The 18,329-nt window shown below is 47.4% G+C and overlaps 1 protein-coding gene across 6 annotated transcripts in view; it reads right to left on the bottom strand.

The window, feature by feature from the left end:
• The window catches only part of LOC102510375 (sialic acid-binding Ig-like lectin 6), a 51,863-nt gene that overhangs the window by 12,549 nt on the left and 20,985 nt on the right, over window positions 1–18,329 (bottom strand). For 2 of the 6 annotated variants that reach the window (XM_032487671.1, XM_032487670.1), the window contains exons 2-10: window positions 8,213–8,300; window positions 7,765–8,133; window positions 7,322–7,600; window positions 7,074–7,121; window positions 6,297–6,554; window positions 5,927–6,211; window positions 5,047–5,140; window positions 4,632–4,707; window positions 2,143–2,349 (exon numbers count right to left, since the gene is read on the bottom strand). In XM_032487671.1, coding sequence (XP_032343562.1) covers window positions 2,176–2,349; window positions 4,632–4,707; window positions 5,047–5,140; window positions 5,927–6,211; window positions 6,297–6,554; window positions 7,074–7,121; window positions 7,322–7,600; window positions 7,765–8,133; window positions 8,213–8,258 — 1,629 coding nt within the window. In that variant the 5' untranslated portion in view covers window positions 8,259–8,300 and the 3' untranslated portion in view covers window positions 2,143–2,175. Of the gene's footprint in view, window positions 1–1,308; window positions 2,350–4,631; window positions 4,708–5,046; window positions 5,141–5,926; window positions 6,212–6,296; window positions 6,555–7,073; window positions 7,122–7,321; window positions 7,601–7,764; window positions 8,134–8,212; window positions 8,301–18,329 lie in introns of those variants that run through there. The other 4 variants (XM_032487667.1, XM_032487668.1, XM_032487669.1 and 1 more) reach the window with 4 other exon arrangements.

Below are 18,329 nucleotides of genomic sequence, written 5' to 3'. Positions count from 1 at the left end.
GGTCCCTAATGGCCAGACCCCTCGAGCCACAGGTGTAGATGTTTGTAGAGGTCGATCCAGCCAGGGTGGGACGTAGGGACACGGGAGGTAGGAGGTGAGGAGGTTTACTGCCCCCCTCCCTCAGTGTCCACGTGGCGGGCATCCCCTCTGCTCCCGGGGTCACACACCAGCCCTGGACGCTGCTCGCTGAGTCACCGCCCCGTGGGGAGACAGTAGGCATCCCCGCACCTGGAGCTCCAGGTGACGAGGAGCTGTAATTCTGTGAGTATTTGTGTTTTGTGTGTTTTGAGATTCCATCTGTGGGTGCGACCATATTTAGAATTCTATATGTGGGGAGGAGAGTGAATTAAAACCTTTGATCTTCATGAAGTGCTCATTCTGAAGGATGCCATTTTCCACACTTAGTGCTTGCACGGTGAAATCTTTTACCATCTTGTCATTCGAACCTTTCTGTTTCAGCTCTGTTTCTTGTAAATACAGGGAAGCAGGCTTTCATTCATGTATTATGTCCTTCATTTCTTCCAAGCACGAAAGGATGAGACTGGCTCTCTTCTGAGAGGAGAGAGAGAGGGGGGAACTTGACAAATGAAGACACTCCCCTCACTGGCCTGCAGGGAGCAGGCAAGGCATTGCTCATGCAGACCTCTGGCCACGGGGTTTTGGTGCTCAGCACATGTGGGATGAAGACCGCCAGGCTGGGCATGATCACCACTGGGAACCAGCAGGATCTTTTGGGAATGAGTCTTGCTCCTGGATATGGAGAAAAGGTTTTGGCTGTGCAGCTGGTGCGTGCAGAGGAAGTGGTGGGGATCCTGGGAGAGTGGGACAGGCACTGGAGGGGGGCTCTCCTTAAACGGATTGACTGTCAGTTTTCAAAATGTGTTAGGACATTCTTGTTATTTGCTTTTCTATGTTTATTTTAGAATCAGCTTGTCAAGCTCTACCAAAGCACTCACTGAGAATTTGCGGTTGCAATGAATTTGGCCATCAGTTTGGGGAAACTGGTCCCCTGACAATCCTGACTCTTCCAATCCATGAACATGGTCTACATCTCCACTTAGTCAGGGCCTCTTTCATTTCTTTAAGCAGTATTTTACTATTTTCAAAGTACAGGACTTGCCTGTATTTTAATTTCACATTTCGTGTTACTGTAGCCTACATCTTTAAAAAATACTCAATTTCTGATTGTCCTTGGCCAATATGTAGAATTGCAAAGGAATTTCAGAATTTGAACAAGTATCTTAACACCTGGCTAAACTCTCTCCTTGGTTTCAGAAGCTTCTTCGTGGATCACTTTAGATTTTCTACGCGCACAATTTTGTTGTCTGTGAATGAAGACCATTTTACTTCTTACTTCATGCATGAGATAGTTCTTATTTCTATTTCTCGCACCTATTGCACTGGGGAGAACCTACAATACACCGTGTGACAGAAGAGGTGAGAGCAGCCGTCCTCGCCTTGTTTCCGGTCTTAACGGGAAGAGCTCTGTGGTCTCTGGCACTGGGCCCTCCGTGCCTTAGGAGAAGTGGTTAGCAAAAACTTTCTGTTAAAACAGGCAGCCAAAATCCTGGCACAAGTCTGTGTTCAGAGTCCACGAAAAGCGACTTTTGTTGGCTGTCTTCTGTGTATCTTTCATTCTTCCACGACAATCTGGTTAGACACGGATGGTTGACCTGCTCTGCAGAACAGTAACGTGAGCCACAGAGAGCCAAAGGGACTCCCTCAGTAAGTGGCATGGACGGACTTGAACTTTGGCCTTTGGTCCCAAGTCCTGTGGTCTTCCACATATACTAGGGCACTCATACCATTGCCAAGAAAGTCATTCACTTTACAATAGTTGGAGGTGGAGTGTGATGGGCTGAAAACAATCATAAAATTAATCAGTTGAAGTTCTAATCCCGGGTACTCCAGAATGTGACTGTATTTGGGGATAGAGTCTTACAAGTTCAGTTAACATGAGGTCATCAGGGTGGGCTCTAATCCAATACATCTGGTGTCCTTATAAGAAGAATAAATTAGGACACACATGCACACACACAGAGAAGGAAGACCGTGTGAGGACACAGCGGGAAGACGGCCATCTACAAGCCAAGGAGCGGGGCCTCAGAAGGAACCAACCCCGCTGACTCCTTGCTCTCAGACTTCCAGCCTCCAGAACTGTGAGACTGTGATTCCTCACTTGTGTGTCCTGATCTCTGAGTATTCAGTGTCCATGCCTTCCCGTCCCTGAGGCTTCAGCTTGTGAAATCTGAGGAAGGCGTAGTGCAGCTGGCATTCGTCTTGTGAGATGGGGCCAGCCCCAGCAGGGGCTGGGGAGTCTGCAGGGGTGTCTGTCCCGAACTGATGCTCCTGAGTGGAACAGAGAGAAGGGACTCAGAGCTGGGCAACAGGGTCTGGGAGAAAGCAGCCGAAGACCAGAATGGGACTGGGACTGATGCGTGTTTATCATTCATTTACTCATTCAGTTATTCAAAAATAGTTGATAATTCAGATCGATCAGCCCTTGGTGAGTGTTCGTACTAATTACATTATAGTCTTCTTAAAAAATGCTTGGAGAGGGTACTATTATCCTATTTGTTTTACAAATAGTAAAACTAAGGCTGGGGGAGGGTATAGCTCAGTGGTAGGGCACGTGCCTAGCAAGCACGAGGTCCTGGGTTCAATCCCCAGTACTGCCATTAAAAGAAAAAAACCCCGAAGCTAATTACCTCCTCACAAAAAAAGTATACAGTGCTGTGTGTCAATTATATCTCAAACTGGAAGGAAGAAAATGATTTTAAAAAAAAAAACAACTAAGGCTAAGACAGATTATAAGCACTGCCCTGAAGACACACATCTTTATGTGCACCACTGAGCCAGGACCCAAAACCAGTTCTTTCTAACTGTGGTGCCGTCCTTTGCTCAGGCTGTGTGAGGACTAGGAACTGTGTGCGGTCCCTGCTATTATGTAACTTAGCGTTTTCTAGGAGAAGCAGTTACTAAACAAATAAAAAGCAGATACTTTTCAAGTGCTAGATTTGTGATAGGAGATATTTTGAAACAGAAATCCAGGGCGAGGGTAGTCAGGTACTAGAAGACAGACACAGATCAGATCTTGCAGTAAAGATGGTAACGGACCCCTCGCCCCTATCCTGCCACACCCTCAGGCTGTAGAAGCGTGAGACAGAACCCCTCCAACAGGAGCTTAGGCAGGCAAAGACAACCTGTTCTCAGATTAGACTGCTGCCCAGCACAAAGAAGATAGGGGAGAAGGCTGCCCATCTTAAGGAAGAGTAAGACGAAAATAAACAATAAATCAATGATGTCAATCTGCTACAGCCAAAACATGGAAAAGAAAGAAAAGGGTCTGTTGGTAACCAGGACTAAAGTCTCTGTATATGGATGAACCTCACCAATCAAAAGAGAGAGATAGTGGGGGTGGGAAGGGATAAATTGGGAGTTTGAGATTTGCAACTATTAACCACTATCTATAAAACAGATAAACAACAAGTTTCTTCTGTACAGCACAGGGAACTACATTCAATATCTTGTAGTAACCTATAATGAAAAAGAATGTGAAAACGAATATATGGATGTGTATGTATGACTCAACTGTTACGCTGTACACCAGAAATTGACACAACGTTGTAAACTGACTATACTTCAATTAAAGAGAGAAATTTTATTAGAAAATGAGATCCAGCAATGTGGTTCTTCAATGATTTATTCCAGAAATATTTATTGAGTACCAACCGTGAATTAGGAGCTAGGCATTCCTCTAGACACTAGATTACAGCAGGGAATAAAACAGTAACAGCAACAAGCCACTGTCCCGGGGACCTCCTTGCTGGAGGAGGGGGTGATTCTGACTGGCAGTGAGGAGGACTGCCCTTAGCATATGCCAGGGACTGCTTTAAGCATGCCTCCTAACGGCTCATACCTAGCCTGTGATACAGGTCCTACTAATATTCCCATGTCACAGAAAATAAACAGAGGTCAGAGACAGCACATCATTTGCCCAAGGGCACACAGCTTATAAGTAGGGAAAGACACGATTTGAATGCAAGCAATCTTTTTTTAAAAAAATGTTTTGGAGGGGAGGTAAATAGGTTCTTATTTATTTATTTATTTATTTATTGGAGGGACTGGGGATTGAACCCAGGACCTCGTGCATGCTAAGCACACACTCTACCACTGAGCTCCACCCTCCCTGCAAAATGGGTGCATTTTATTATATGCAAAGTATGCCTCGATAAGCAGGGCGGTAGACTTGAAAATGCAAAATGGGAATTGTGACTTTGGGGTGCCTCAGGCTCTCTACCCTACATCCTTGTACTCAGGGGGTCTGACACAGACTAGGTTGGGGCCACTACACTTCCTCAGTAATCAACGCCCAACGAAAAGGCCAATATTCCTAGAAGAATACGATGATCTGACATATGAAGCATAAACACGCCCAGTGAACCAACTGGACTCCACACATGTTCCGTCAGAAGCAGAAGTATCAGAGCAGCTGAATCAACCACTTACAGTAAGCACAGGTGGAATCCCAGGGAGGGCTGCGCGCTCACAGGGAAATGCCCAAGGGCCCGTACCGAGCACAGTACCCGAAAGGGATGACGCTGAATAGGAGGCCATGTCCCATCACTCACCCGGGAGCCGGAGCCCACGACTTGGCTCCTATCATCCATGCTTTGCACTGGCTGGGTCTCCCTGCGGGTCTTCACTCTAAGGGAAGAGCCCCGGGCCTTTCAGCCTGGTTATTTGGGGGTACGGGGTAGGCAGACCATCCCCTACTGCCTATGAAGAGCATGGAATGAGGGAGGTGGAGGTGGGTCCAGTCTCCAGGTGCTTCCCCCAAACCAAGAGCTGGACCAGGGGCTGGGAAGAGACCTTGTGTGTGGTCCAATTGGCTATGGGCTGATCACACCATCACTCAACTTCCTTCCGTGGCTCAGGGTTATCCAGCCAGGCCAGGGTCCTCCGGCTCAGGTTTTCTGAGATTCCATGACCTTATGCCCTTCCCACCGCCCAGGCTTCTCCCTCCCTCCTGAGGCCTACACTCACCTGAAGACGAGGCAAAGGCTGAGAGAAAGCAGGACCATGAAGCCAGCTCCCCCGACAGCTCCCAGGACCCAGCCGGCCCTGGGCTGTGATTGGCCTGTAGATAATTAGAGTTTTGTGTAAACTCCAACCCCAGTACATGGCATCCGCCCAGCAGGCCATTCCCTCTCTCTCTCCCTTTCTCTCTCTCTGTGTGTGTGTGTGTTCCTTTACTGTACCCACTTTACATTCAGGACTCAGACACTCAACATGACATCGTCCTGTGGACCCTGGACCAAGCCCTCTTCCTGGGCTCAGGACTGAGAACCTTTTCCCCCAGCCACTCGGGTTGGGGCCTTGGGGGTGCTTCTCCTCCAAGGAGCTCCATCTCTCTGGGGCTGTTATGGGTTCCCCGTCCCCAAATTCATATGCTGAAGTCCCCTCACCCCCCAGTAACTCAGAATGTGCTCCTATTTGGAGATAGAGTCTTTACAGAGGTGATCAAAGTGAAAAATGAGATCGTTAGGGTGGACTGTAATCCAATATGACTGATATCCTCATAAAAAGGGGAAATTTGGACACAGACAGGCATGCAGAAAACATAATGCCACATAAACATGAAGGCAGAGATTGGGGTGATGCTCCCAGAAGACAAGGACTCCCAAAGATGGCCAGGAAACCCCCAGAAGCAAGGGGAGAAGGCTGGAACATTCTCACAGCCTCAGAAGGAATCAACCCTAGCCATACCTTGGTCACAAGCTTTCAGGCCCCAGAGCTGGGAGACAATAAATCTCCATTGTTTAAGCCCTCAGTCTGAGGTACTTCATTATGACAGCCCTAGCAAACTAATGCAGGAGCCCAGGCTCCTCTTCCCCCAGGCATCACCCCTCAGGAACCCCCTGACCTGGCAGCAGCAGGACCCTGGCGCTCTGGGCCCCGTGGACATTCAGAGCTTCGCAGCTGAGGCTGAGGCCAGAGCTGAGCCCCTCACTGAGGCTCAGGGAGCTGTTGGCCCAGGGCCCAGCCGAGCTGGAGGTGACCATGTAGGAGGCGTTGCTGAGGGTCCCCTCCAGCAGCCCCTCCCCCAGCCGCCAGCGCAGGGAGGGGGCCGGCTGGGCCCGGGAGGAGCAGCTGCAGTGCAGACCCTGGTCCTCCCAGGAGCAGGAGGGTCCCAACAGCTGTGGGGGGTCTGTGGGGAGGGAGGAGAAGGGTCAGCAGTCCCTCTTCCCTCCCCTGGACCCAGGTGTCCTGCCCCCAGTGGTCCCCACACTCACAGACCACAGAGAGGCTCAGAGAGAGATACTGGGAGCCCAGCGGGTTCTGAGCTCGGCAGGTGAATTCTCCTTCTTCTGCTGTCCCTACACCAGGCAGCTCCAGGATCGCCGTGCTGGAGATGGCGGTGGCGTTCAGGGCTGGGGACCCCCGGAACCAGGTCAGCTGTGCAGGGGGGTTGCTGTCAGCAACACAGAGTAGCTGCAGAGCCTGGCCCTCCAGGATGGGAAGGGATGAGGCGTTTTGCAGAGTCTCGAGGGCTTTGGGGTAGAGAGGGAGAGAGAAAGAGATGGGGTGGGCAAAGCTGGCATCTCTCTCCTCCTATGTGTCCACTCTAGCCCTGGGGAGAGGACAGGCAGAGTCCGGGCCCCAACCTTCAGAAGAGGCCCAGACGGTTTCCCTGGAGCTCCCCAGACTGCCCAGCACTATGGAGGGTAGAGGGCCCAGGACAGGGATACAGTAAGCAAATGTAGCTATGGGCCAAAGAAGAGCCTAAGGAAGCGGGAGGAGGTAAAACGGCAAAGAGAAGGACAAAGCAAGAGGGGTGTGATGGCTTCCTTCGGATTTGGCCAAAGAAAGCTGTGGGTGAGCAGATTAACTTCAGGGAGCTGAGCTTTGAGGGGACTCCTGTGCTCTCCCTGCATCTGAGCTGAACAGCTGGCTCCCTGTATATATCCCACTGAATCCTCAGCCTTTTGGAGCTCTGAGATCCAACCAGGGTCTGTCCTGGCAGAGACCTGGGTTCCATCCAGCTCTGGAGACAAAAGGTTTTTTCCTACCTGGTCTGTTTCCTTGGAAGATGCTGATGGCCACGTTCTGTGGAGCATCTGGGACAGAAGGATATGACAGCATCAGTATCCATGGTGAGGGAAGGGTGGGCACTGGGACTTCCCCCAGGAGCCATGGAAACACGTATTGGGGGGGGGGGTCCCTTCCTGTTTAGCTACTGAGACCCCAATGTCAAGCCCTGCCCAGCTCTGCCTTGGCCCCCACCTTCAGGACCTGGGCATCCTCACCCCTCACTCACAGGTGACGTTGAGCTGGATCGTCCTTTCCACGATCACCCCAGTTGTGGGGAACATCACCTGACAGGTGACAGTTGTGCTGTGGTCCTGGGGCCATGGGGTGAGGGTGAGCACTGAGGAGAGGAGGGTCTTGGGGCCCAGGGAGGTGAGGGCAGCTGATGTCCAGGAGAAGATGGGGGGTGTGCCCTGCTCACAGACCCAGGGCACCGAGCAGGTCAGGTTCCTGGGGCAGCCAGACTCCAGGGTCTCCGGGATGGGGATGTGGGGTTTGTGGATCAGGGCTGGTGAGGAGAAACAGAAGAATGGGGTCCCTTGGCATGTTGCCAGCCTGCCCCAGGGTCTTGTCCTGGCGTCCCCATCCCAGCCCCAGGAGGACGAGAACCTTGATTCTTCTATTTTTCCCATGCCCCATACCCCAGGGTCTTTCCCTGGGCCCCGACCATACCTGTCACCTTCAGAGAGAACATTTTATCTAGATATGAGTGTTCACTGAAGGATGTCTCCACGTGAAAGAAGTATGTCCCACTGTCCCCCATGCTGACGTCTCTGATGCTCAGGGAGCAGTTTTTGGTCCGGAAGTCCCCGAGGAGAAAGAACCGCCCCCGGGTCCTTTCATGCAGCTTCTGTTCGGGCTTGTTGGTGGCCACTGGAGGGTCGTGTGCTGTATCTGCCCCTTTCTGGAACCAAAACATGTAGGAGGTTCCCAAAGACCAGGGGTAGGAAAATCTGCACGGCACAAGGACACACAGGCTCTCCTGCACTGTCACAGCCTCCGGCAGTTCCAGCGGGTAACTCAGCACTCGAGCCAGGGGTGCTGGGGAGAGGGAGATACTCAGCCTGGAGCCCCAGGGCCTCCCCACAAGTGGCGGCCCCCCTCCCCTAGGCCCACTCACCTCCCCACAGCACAGGCAGCAGCAGCAGCAGCTGTAGAAGGCACATCTCTTCCTCGTGCCCCCAGACAGTCTGCCTTCTGGAGTCCCTCTGAGGGAGAAGAGAAAGCTGCTGATACCGGAGGGCAGCGGAAGCTTAGATAGGAAGCCTGTGGTGAAAACCACAGCAAGGAAGGGGGAACTTCAGACTCAGAGAGAGAGAGAGTCAGCTGTGATTGGCCCATTGAGATGGTTCAGCCCCATTTCTGGGCATGGAAGGTGAACCCTGAGGCTCAGAGTTCAAGGAAGGCAGCAAGGAAGGACAAGAACCCTCAAGTCCCACCTGCTGGGCTCCTGCACAATCAGCGGGTCCCACCTGGCCAGCTCCCAGAGAGTTATGGCCTTGGGACCCCCACGGAGGTGACTTGCTGGGGTGGACCTCAAGATAGCCTCTGTGGGTGCCAGGGGCAGGAAAGGGGCCAGAGGACGCAAGAGAAGCAACACATAGCTTTACTCATATCATGCCTGCATGCATTTATTCACTCATTCACAAACTAACATTAAAAAAAACAAAAAGAGGAGGATCAGTCCTGACCCTTGACTGGCTCAAGCACTGTTGGGAAGACAGACAACCTTGATGTTTATCGGAGGGCAATGGGGAGCCATGGAAGGTTCTTGAGCAGGATAAGGGGTAGAGTCATGTAGGTATCCACATGTTCCTTCTGGGGCCATGTTGTAAGGAAGAGCTAGAAGGAGGGGACTGAAGGCCAAGAGGAAACCGTTGTGCTTGTTCAGGAAGAAGAGAGCCAAGCCAGAGTGGAGACAGCCGCCTTGGTGATGGACAGAAGGAGCCACTGAAGACACTTTTCTCGAAGTGAAATTTGAGGAAAGGTGTGGTGGGTGGGGAAAGAGGCGTCCAGAGTGGGAGGGTATAGCTCAGTGATAGAGAGCACGTCCTCAGCATGCATGAGGTCCTGGGTTCAATCCCCAGGACCTCCACTAAAATAAGTAAATAATATAGTCCAATTCCCAGGTCTGAGATTTAAATATATTTGTAATTCTTGTGGTCATATAAATGAATAAATAAATACCTAATTACCTCCTCCTAAAATTAAAAAAAAAAAAAAAAAGGCAACCAGAGTGACTCCCTGATCCCTGACTCTAGCTATCAGGGGATGGAGGGGTCATTGCCAAGGGCAGGGTAAATGTGCAGGTCTGGGCTGGGGAGAAAGTGGCAGAGAGGGTAGCAAAATTGGTTCTGGGGGTGGACACATTCACTGCGGGGGAGCAGAAGGCCCTCGGCAGACACACACACACACACACACACACACTTATGCTTAATTGTGGGATGGAGGTAGGTGGAGGAGACAGATGGCCTGGCCATGGAGGCTTCAGGAGAGCAAGGTGGTTACTGATGATCCAGGTGAGGGTTTTTCTGGGGACAGATGGGAGAGGGCAGCAGCCAGACGGCAAGGAGCAGAGGGGTGATGCGAATGAGGGGATCTCCACAGACCACCTTTCGCCACCTCCCATTTGAGCTGGGCTCCCACTTCTGCCCTGAGCAGCAGAAACCCCACCTCTATCCCTGACCCAAAGGACAGCTTCTTTCCTTCCTGCACCATTTCCTTGGACAGGACCAACAGCCAGGTTCTTGGAGCTTTTGGAACAGAGAAGGGAAATATTTTTGACTTCCTTCATGGTGATATGGTGGCTTTAACTTTTGGCTGGAAACACAGAAGGGTGTAGATGTGGGGACTGTCACGCTTTCTTCTTCCTTCTCGGGCCAGGCTTCTGGCCACGTGTTAAGTCATACAAGCCTGTGACTGGGTCCCTCCTTAGAGACCCAGGTGTCCTGACCAACACCCACAGGGGATGCTGAGCTGGATGGAGCTCAGCCCAGCTGGCCGAGAGCAAACCTGCACTGCTAGCGTCACAGTAGCTGATTAAAGCAACGGGTCCACGTGAAAATAACAACGAAGCCTTTCACCACCTACTCGGGTGGTATAAGCAACTGTCTAAACAGGAAAAAGCACTCACTCCCCCGTGTTCCGGAACAGCGCATAGGTGTTAAAGAAAAAGTATGATTCTAACCATCACGGAAAAAAATTATTTGTGAAACTTGTTAAGGAACGATGAAGCAGACTCTTCAGGACTTCTGTCCTAAGTGCAGGGAAGCCCCCTGCACTGGGGCTTTGCGGAGGGGAAAGAGATCAGGACCAGCTCTGAGAACAATGTGAAGAAGTGCAAATTGATTGCCAAGGAGCAGGGTGGGGGTCAGTGGATGGAAAATTACTAACAGGGAACATCAGGGGAGAAGGGGGAATTCTGGCGAAACCGACCCATCAGGCTTCTTGCTGAAGGCAGGCCAGAGGATCAGACATCAGCTGGGGAGAGTGGAGGATGAGGAACTCCATCAGATACACAGGGTACGGGATTCTGGTTAAATCGACTTAGCAGGACTCTTGGGGGAAAAAATTCGATGATGCCAAGGTGGACGCAGAAGTCCAAAAGTCAAGGGCTCGTGGATAAAGGGCCCAAAGAGCCTGGTTAGCATTTAGTGAAGAAGAAAATTTTGTTGAGGGTCAGGTGGGCCACACAGACATGGGGGTCATCTCACGGATGAGAGACCCGGCACGAAAAGCTCTGGTGGGTCTGTGGACCCTGGGGTGGGGGCAGGGGGAGGAGTGGAAAAGTACTGAGTCCCGACTCAGAGTACGGAAAAGTGACTTCAAGTTTTCCTTCTCTTTCCTCGCATAAGGAGATCTCAGTAGAGGTGAAGACCTCTGCCCAAGGCCTCAGATAAAGACCTAAGAGTGAAGGCATTGGGGCTAAGAATGCAAAACTGTAAACAGCATGACTGGCCAGTGCGGTCTGAGTCCTTCACTACAACTCCCTTTAGAGACTCCCGTGCACTGACAGCACCCCTGTGAGGTCAGCCAAGGAAAGCCTTTGTATTTGCCTCTGATTGGGCCTGAAAAATCACATATAGGTTTGTAGCCATGGGCTGAACCCCTCAGATGGTTCCACTCATAGACCGATCACCTCCCAGGAAGGTCACCTGACATGTAAAGCTGGTGTCATGATCTTGGGACCCCGCATATGGGTGAGTAGTAAGGAATGGGGGCTTTGGGGAACTCTGAATGAGACAAACATCCTCCTGGAGGACCCTGGACTGGCAAAATGCTGTTTAGACTCCAAGATGGTTCAAAGGTTAAAGGGGTGTAGACCTGGGGTATCTGGTACAAGCTGGAGAGGAGAGTCAGACTCAGACCCCAGAGAGGAGACCCTGAGACTCCATCTCAGCTCCCCACGGGGTTCTGAACCCTCCAGATAAGGAGCATGCGTGTTCCTGTCTCGGGTTCTCTCCTGGGGATTCCTGAATGCTCATCACATTCAGAGACACTGGGAGTCATTTCCCAGTATTTCGCTATCCTGAACCAGTCCCATTTTCCTGCATCCTGGAAAGCCTGATGCTTAGAGAGGAACAGTGGGCCCCTGGATCTCAGAAGAGGTTGAATTGGCCTCAGATTCTTTCTTCCAGATTTTGATGGGGTCTGTGGCCAGAAGGGAATTACCGTGTCTGTTGGCCACTTCCAGGATCTGAAGGTGGATGTCAAGGGGGCTAAAGTCAGTCCAGAAAAGCCCTGGGTTGGAATGGAAAATGGGGCTGGTCATCCAGGCCCTCCTTCGCCATCACTGACTAAAGCTTCCTGATCGCACCTGCATCACCCTCCAGGGACCACTACAGGAAACAGAGGATCTGGCCGCAGCCCTGCCCAGAAACCTCATCATCAGATCTGCTGCCCTCACAGTTTGTGGCCACAGCAGCTGCAGCATCTCTGGGTTGCAGAAGGTAATCTGGATTCTCTTGACACCATCTGATTATCCTCTCCCAGCCTGGAGGTAGGGGTGACCATGGAGACACTCTCTGATTGAAGCATGTGGTTTCTGTGTCAAACTTCTCCCTTTACCAGAAATACCCCCTCTCTTCCTTGGGCCACTACAGGGGAAGTGAAAGCTGAGCTCTTCTCTCCTGGGACCACAACCAGACAGACCCTGCCTTCTTCCTGTACCCTGAGACCCCAGCTCTCACCTCCTGAAGATCAGCCCCCATTTCCCTCATGAGAAATATGGAGTCTGAGGGTCTATTTTCCCCAGATTGGTTTCTTGGAGCCTTGCTTATGGGAACAGAGGAGTGAGAGACCAAGATTCTTCTGGGATAGAATCCTCTCTTTGTTGGACCCACCCCAGGGCTGGAGTATCCTGGAGGCTGCAGGAAGCTTTGGGTGAACTCTTGATTTTAGCTTCAGGGAGAGACCTTATGGACAGAGGCTGGGACTGAGCCTGGAGCCCTGACTCCAGCCCGACTTGTTTGAGCCATTTGGGTTCATGGTGAGACAGAAATTGTGACTGTGAGTCCTGCACAAACATGTACAGAATCTCCCTCCCTAGCATCTCCACAGCCTCCACAATTCCTCTCCTCCATGACGTGACCACATAACCTCCCTCCTCTTACTTATCTGCCTCTTGTAGCCTCTAGGTCTGCCACTGATAGCCCTCCAACCCTGAGGTCACAGGACTCCTTCCCCAGTCTAAGCAAGGTCTCTCATATGCCTCAACACTTTGAATGTCTTCTGTTGCTTCTAAAGACAAAGCCTCAGTCAGCCTCCTGATATTTCATGCCTTCATTTATCTGACAGACACTGAGGCACAAAAAATTATAATCTCTCAGGATTTGGCACAAAGTTAGAGTCGGTAAAAGCTGCAGTAAAAATCAGACAATATACAAGAAGTTTGATTCTCTGACACCCATCTTTTGGTGACATTTTATAGTGCTTCTTTCCCCCAGAGCTCAATATTCATAAATGAGTGAGAGAAAGAAAGGAAGTGGGCAGGGGAGGATAGAAGGGTAGAGGGAGGGAGAGGGAGAAAGACTTCATATCAGGACCCCAGGCCTTTCCCAATTCTCCCTTCCGTCGCAGCCTACCCACAGAGAGACTGCTCTTTCCAACCAAGGCAACGTCTGGTCCCCAGGAAGCAGAGACTGCGCTGTCCGTGGTGCTGAAGCAAGATTGGGTCTTCAGTTTGGGAATAACTGGATTGTGCAGAAGGGCCTGACAAGACAGGAACTAGATCTGCACCTCAGGCTAGGAAAGCAGCTGAGTCAGGACTGGGAGCCCAAGAAGGAGAAAATCAAGGAGGGGCCGGCCCTCTAGACTTGGGGCTGGGATTCCCCCAAACCCCTGTTTCTTTCTTCTTCTTTACCCTCTAGGAAGTCCTGTGGGCTCTGTCAAGCCACTGAATCAAAATCAGCCTATCTCGACTGAGAAAAATAAAGCCCTATTTGTAATGTTCCTGAAAGTCAGCCTTGTTTGTAACTTAGAGAAAAATGCCTTTCTAATGGATAACAGTATGTGGAGATAATTCCCCCAATTCCATTTGACGCCAACATGATATTTCCCAAAGTCATTCAAATCTCCCGACAACACGTGAGTGTGCCTGGCATTACTGACTTTTTTTCCCTTTTGTTAATTCAAGGTTAGAGAAACAGAGTTACATCTTTACTTTGCATCGCTGTAACTATAAACATTGTCCATCTTTTAAAATTAACTGCAATCTTTCTTTGTGAATTATTCATTCAAAGGGTTTACACAGAGGGACCTTGATGTTTTCCTTATCAGCTTCTCTAAAGATTCTGATCTTATCCCTACTATTAACCTTGGAGAATGATATATTCTTACCAACAAAATATGCATCCCTAAATTTCAAAGTTTAGGTTTTGCTATTTTTGACCTTCATGTAATGTCATCACACAGTCTGTATTTCTTTCTTTTTCTGGGTACTTCCACTCAATATTAGTTTTAAATTAATTTTTTATGGTAAAGTGTATAACGTGGAGAAGACACAAATGGCTAAGTGTGTAGCTCAGTGATTTATCAGAGAGCAAATGCAGTCAGTTCACAAAACAGAATACTGCCAGCTCCCAAAATGGCACAACAGTCTATGCTCCCATCATCAGAGCATGAGGTTCCTGCTTCCTCACATATTTGCCTTGCTTGCTGTTGTCTGCCACCTTGATTTTCTGATCTGATGTGTGTACAGTAGTATCTCATTTCTGTTGAATCTCATTTTTTTTCAACTACCAGTGAGTTGGAGCATCTCAGTGTGGACTTGTTTTGCATTCATGTTTCCACATTTGTGAAATAAAAATTCATGCCCTTTGCTTATTTTTATGTTGGCTTGTTTTCCTTCTTGTTGATTTGTGGGAGATTTGGTACATTCTCGTTTAAAAGCTCCTGTAAGCTTAAATGAAGATTGCTCTCATTCTGTAATTTCTTGATTCAATTTACCTGAATTGTTCTCTATTTGATGGGAATCTTCATTTTGGTGCAATCAAATCTATCATACAAATCAATCTTTTATTTCCCTGGTAGGTAAACTGAGTATTCCTTGAGCTTCAAAAACAATTATTCTCTGATTTATGAATACTGAGCTCTGGGGGAAAGAAGCAATATAAAATGTCACCAAAAGATGGGTGTCAGAGAATCAAACTTCTTGTATCTTGTCAGATTTTTACTACAGTTTTTACTGTGATTATATACATATAAAATACATAAAGTGCATAACCATATAGGTGACATTAGCCAAATGGTTAGAAAGCAAAACTAGTGTAAACACAACACAGATCAAATAATAAAACACTAATGACCTCTCCAGATGCCCCTTTTGTGTGTCCCTCAGATCACAACGCTCTGTGTAACCCTTCTAAAAGTATCCATGCTCCTGGATACCTGAGCGTGGAAAAATCTCAGAAAAAAAAAAAAAAAAAGTAGGAGCCCCAGGGACAGTTCTCCAGAACGTGAGGGAAGACACAGGAAGCAGCAGATTCTGGACTTGTCTTTGACCAAGGATCCCCATTGTTCACAAGATGTATGGTTTCCTGCCACATGGCCCGTGCCCCCTCTTTCTCCTGCTCATATCTAGCCATCTGCCTGCTGTAACAATTATTGCCCCCTAGGTTTATTTAGGTTGACAATGTATACATTATAACATATATACATATGCACATAAACACATTTCTATTTATGTTTATATTTAATTTGCATTTATATTTACATATAATTCTGCCAAAGTTTCCTCTCTTTGCCTGTAACCTCCACACTTCCATACATACTCCTTTTCTCTTGCCTTACAGGATTAATTTCCTTACTTGAAAATTTAAGACCCTTTCTCTCCACGGTTGTCTTTGCTCTCCTATTCCTTCCTCTCGGCATGCTTTTCAACTTTAAAATCACCAGATGTCTACTTATACTTGATGGGAATAACAGGGGTCCTTGGGCAGACAAAGAAAAGCAGGAACCTCTGGACTGACAGGAAACCACACATTTTGGGGTGACAAGGGTCCACTAGGCAGATAAAAAAAAGATGGGACAGACAGGAATCTCTGGCATCTGAATGTAATCTTTTTCTCATTATGCCCCCATTACAATAAAATTAGCCTTGCAGATAAGAAGTACTCATCATGCACCAATGCATGACACTTCAGATCAAGACTAAATAAGGGCAGGGGTGGGAAGGAATAAATTGGGAGTTTGAGATTTGTATATACTAACTAATATAACTATATATGTAAAATAGATAAACAACAAGTTTATACTGTATAGCACAGGGAAGTATATTCAACATCTTGCAGCAACTTATGGTTAAGAAAAATATAAAAATGAATATATGTATGTTCATATATGACTGAAGGTGGAGCTGGGGTGGAAATCAGGAAATATGACCCCGAACTCCTCCCTCCCCAATGAATATTTTGCCCATTCATTTTCACACCCCATATAACCAGCTAGCCAAAGAAACTAATGGCAACTACTACCCTGAATCTGCCAACCTCCCCTTGAGAGCGTACTATCACTTAATAAATTCTTACTTTAGTTTCTTGATCTCCTTGTCTCATCTCTGAATTCCTTCTGCAAATAGACAAGAACTTACTCTCTGGTAACATAATCAAGCAGAAAGCATTTCTTTGAGATCAGAGAACTGCAATTCAAAGCATAGGGCACACAGATTCAGGTAGCGACCCACAGAGTTTCCCATAAAGGACTAACAGTCAGGAGCAAAGAAGGGAGGTTTGCGTTACAAAGAATTTAATTGGAGCTGGAGGCAGAAGCTAATCTTGGCTGAACAAGATTGAGTGCTAAGGCTATGACTAGAGGGCGGAAAAATCCGTTGCTGTGACAAGCTGCAGGTGTTCTTGCAGAGACCTTGAAATATTTGTGGTTTGGCCCAGTTCAAAAGTTCATGCTTCCACCTGGTGGGGATGTGTGCAAGGTCCTGCCTCTTAATGGCCTCCTCCCAGCTCCATTTAAAAGTCCCTTGACATAAGTGACTCCATTTTAGTTCACATTTCACAACATTACATATATTTTCAGAGTTGGGAATGCCAGAGTGCTAAGAAAAGAGTTACAAGCTTATAAGCTTTAAAGCTTAAAGACTTATAAATTCAACTATATAAAACAAAATTTGGATGGCAAATCCAAGCTAAACCAAATCAGAAGACAATGACAAATTAGAAAAAGATACTCATGATCATACTATAGACTAATGATTGTATTTCCTAATATAAAAAGAACTTGTCCAAATCCTTAAGAAAAGAAACAGAAGCCAATAATGATGGAAACTGACATGAAAAGCCAGTTTACCGAAAGGCAGAACAGAATAGAGTGGAAAATATTAATGGTTATTAAACCTATTTTAAAATGCTCACCTTCATGCCTAACAAGAGAAATTCAGGTTCAAACTATGAGAGGGTACTTTTTTTTTATGGGTAAAATCGGAAAGATCAAAATCAATGCTAATGTACTCTGCTGTTGAGGTTGGAGTGAAGCAGAGACTCTCATCACATTGCAGGGGGTGGGGATGCAAATTGGTACAACCTCGTGGAGAGTCATTTGGCTATATCTATAAACACTGCTTAAAGCATGTGTCCCCTGAGAATTCAAATTCATACAGACATTTTAGCATATACACATACCTTGGAGATATTTCAGGTTCAGTTCCAGACCACCCCCAAAAAGCAATTATCTCAGTAAGTCGAGCAACACAGATATTTTTGGTTTTCCAGTGCATATAAAAGTTATGTTTTAAAATAGATAAACAAAATGTATGTATATGTATGACTGAAACATTATGCCATACACCAGAAACTTACACAACACTGCAAATTGACTATAGTACAATCTTTTTGAAAAAAGTAAATGAAGTGAAATAAAAACAAGGACCTACTGCATAGCACAGAGAACTTTATTCAGTATCTTCTAAAAACATATAATGGAAAAGAATCTGAAGAAAAATGTATGTATATGTATAAGTGAATCGTTTTGCTTTACACCAGAAACTGACATTGTAAATCAACTATACTACAATTTAAAAAAATTTTTTTAAATAAAACTTATTTTTACACTATGTAGTCTATTAACTGTACAATAGCATTCTGTCTAAAAAATACAATGTACATACCTTAACTCAAAAATACTTTATTGCTAAAAAATCCCAACCATCATTTGAGTCATCATCTTTTTTGCAACAGTAACACCAAAGTTCACTATCTCAGATCACCATAACAAATATAATAATGAAAAAGTTTGAAATACTTTTGAGAATTAGCAAAATGTGACACAGAGACATGAAGTGAGCAAATGCTGTTGGACAATGGCACTGATAGACTTGCTCAAGGCAAGGCTGCCACAAACATTTAATTCTTAAAAAAAAAAAAAAAGCAATACCTGTGAAGCCCAATAAAGTGAAGCCCAACAAGCAAGGTACGCACAGAGAGAATTTATCCTTAGATACTTTCCAAAAGCCACCTCATTAACATAACGGAAGACACTCATTTTATGGCTCTCAACACTTAGGAAATATCCAGGTTTTTAGGCGTTCTCTGCCAATCTCAACCAACACCTTTGGGCTCCCAGTGCTCCTTTTGCCTCTCTGGGCAGAGGGAGTTGTGGGACGGAAGAGGGCGCAGGATACCTGGATTCCGAGGGTGGGACAATAAATCAGTGTGAAAAATACAGACAAAAGGTACTTTCCAGAATATGCAATGCTATTGTCTCCTAGAAATAGATATATACACCATATT

Source organism: Camelus ferus, chromosome 9, assembly GCF_009834535.1.
Source record: "Camelus ferus isolate YT-003-E chromosome 9, BCGSAC_Cfer_1.0, whole genome shotgun sequence".
Classification (NCBI taxonomy): domain Eukaryota; kingdom Metazoa; phylum Chordata; class Mammalia; order Artiodactyla; family Camelidae; genus Camelus; species Camelus ferus.
The sequence above is the reverse complement of the archived record's forward strand: the minus strand, read 5'-3'. Positions and strand labels throughout refer to the sequence as shown.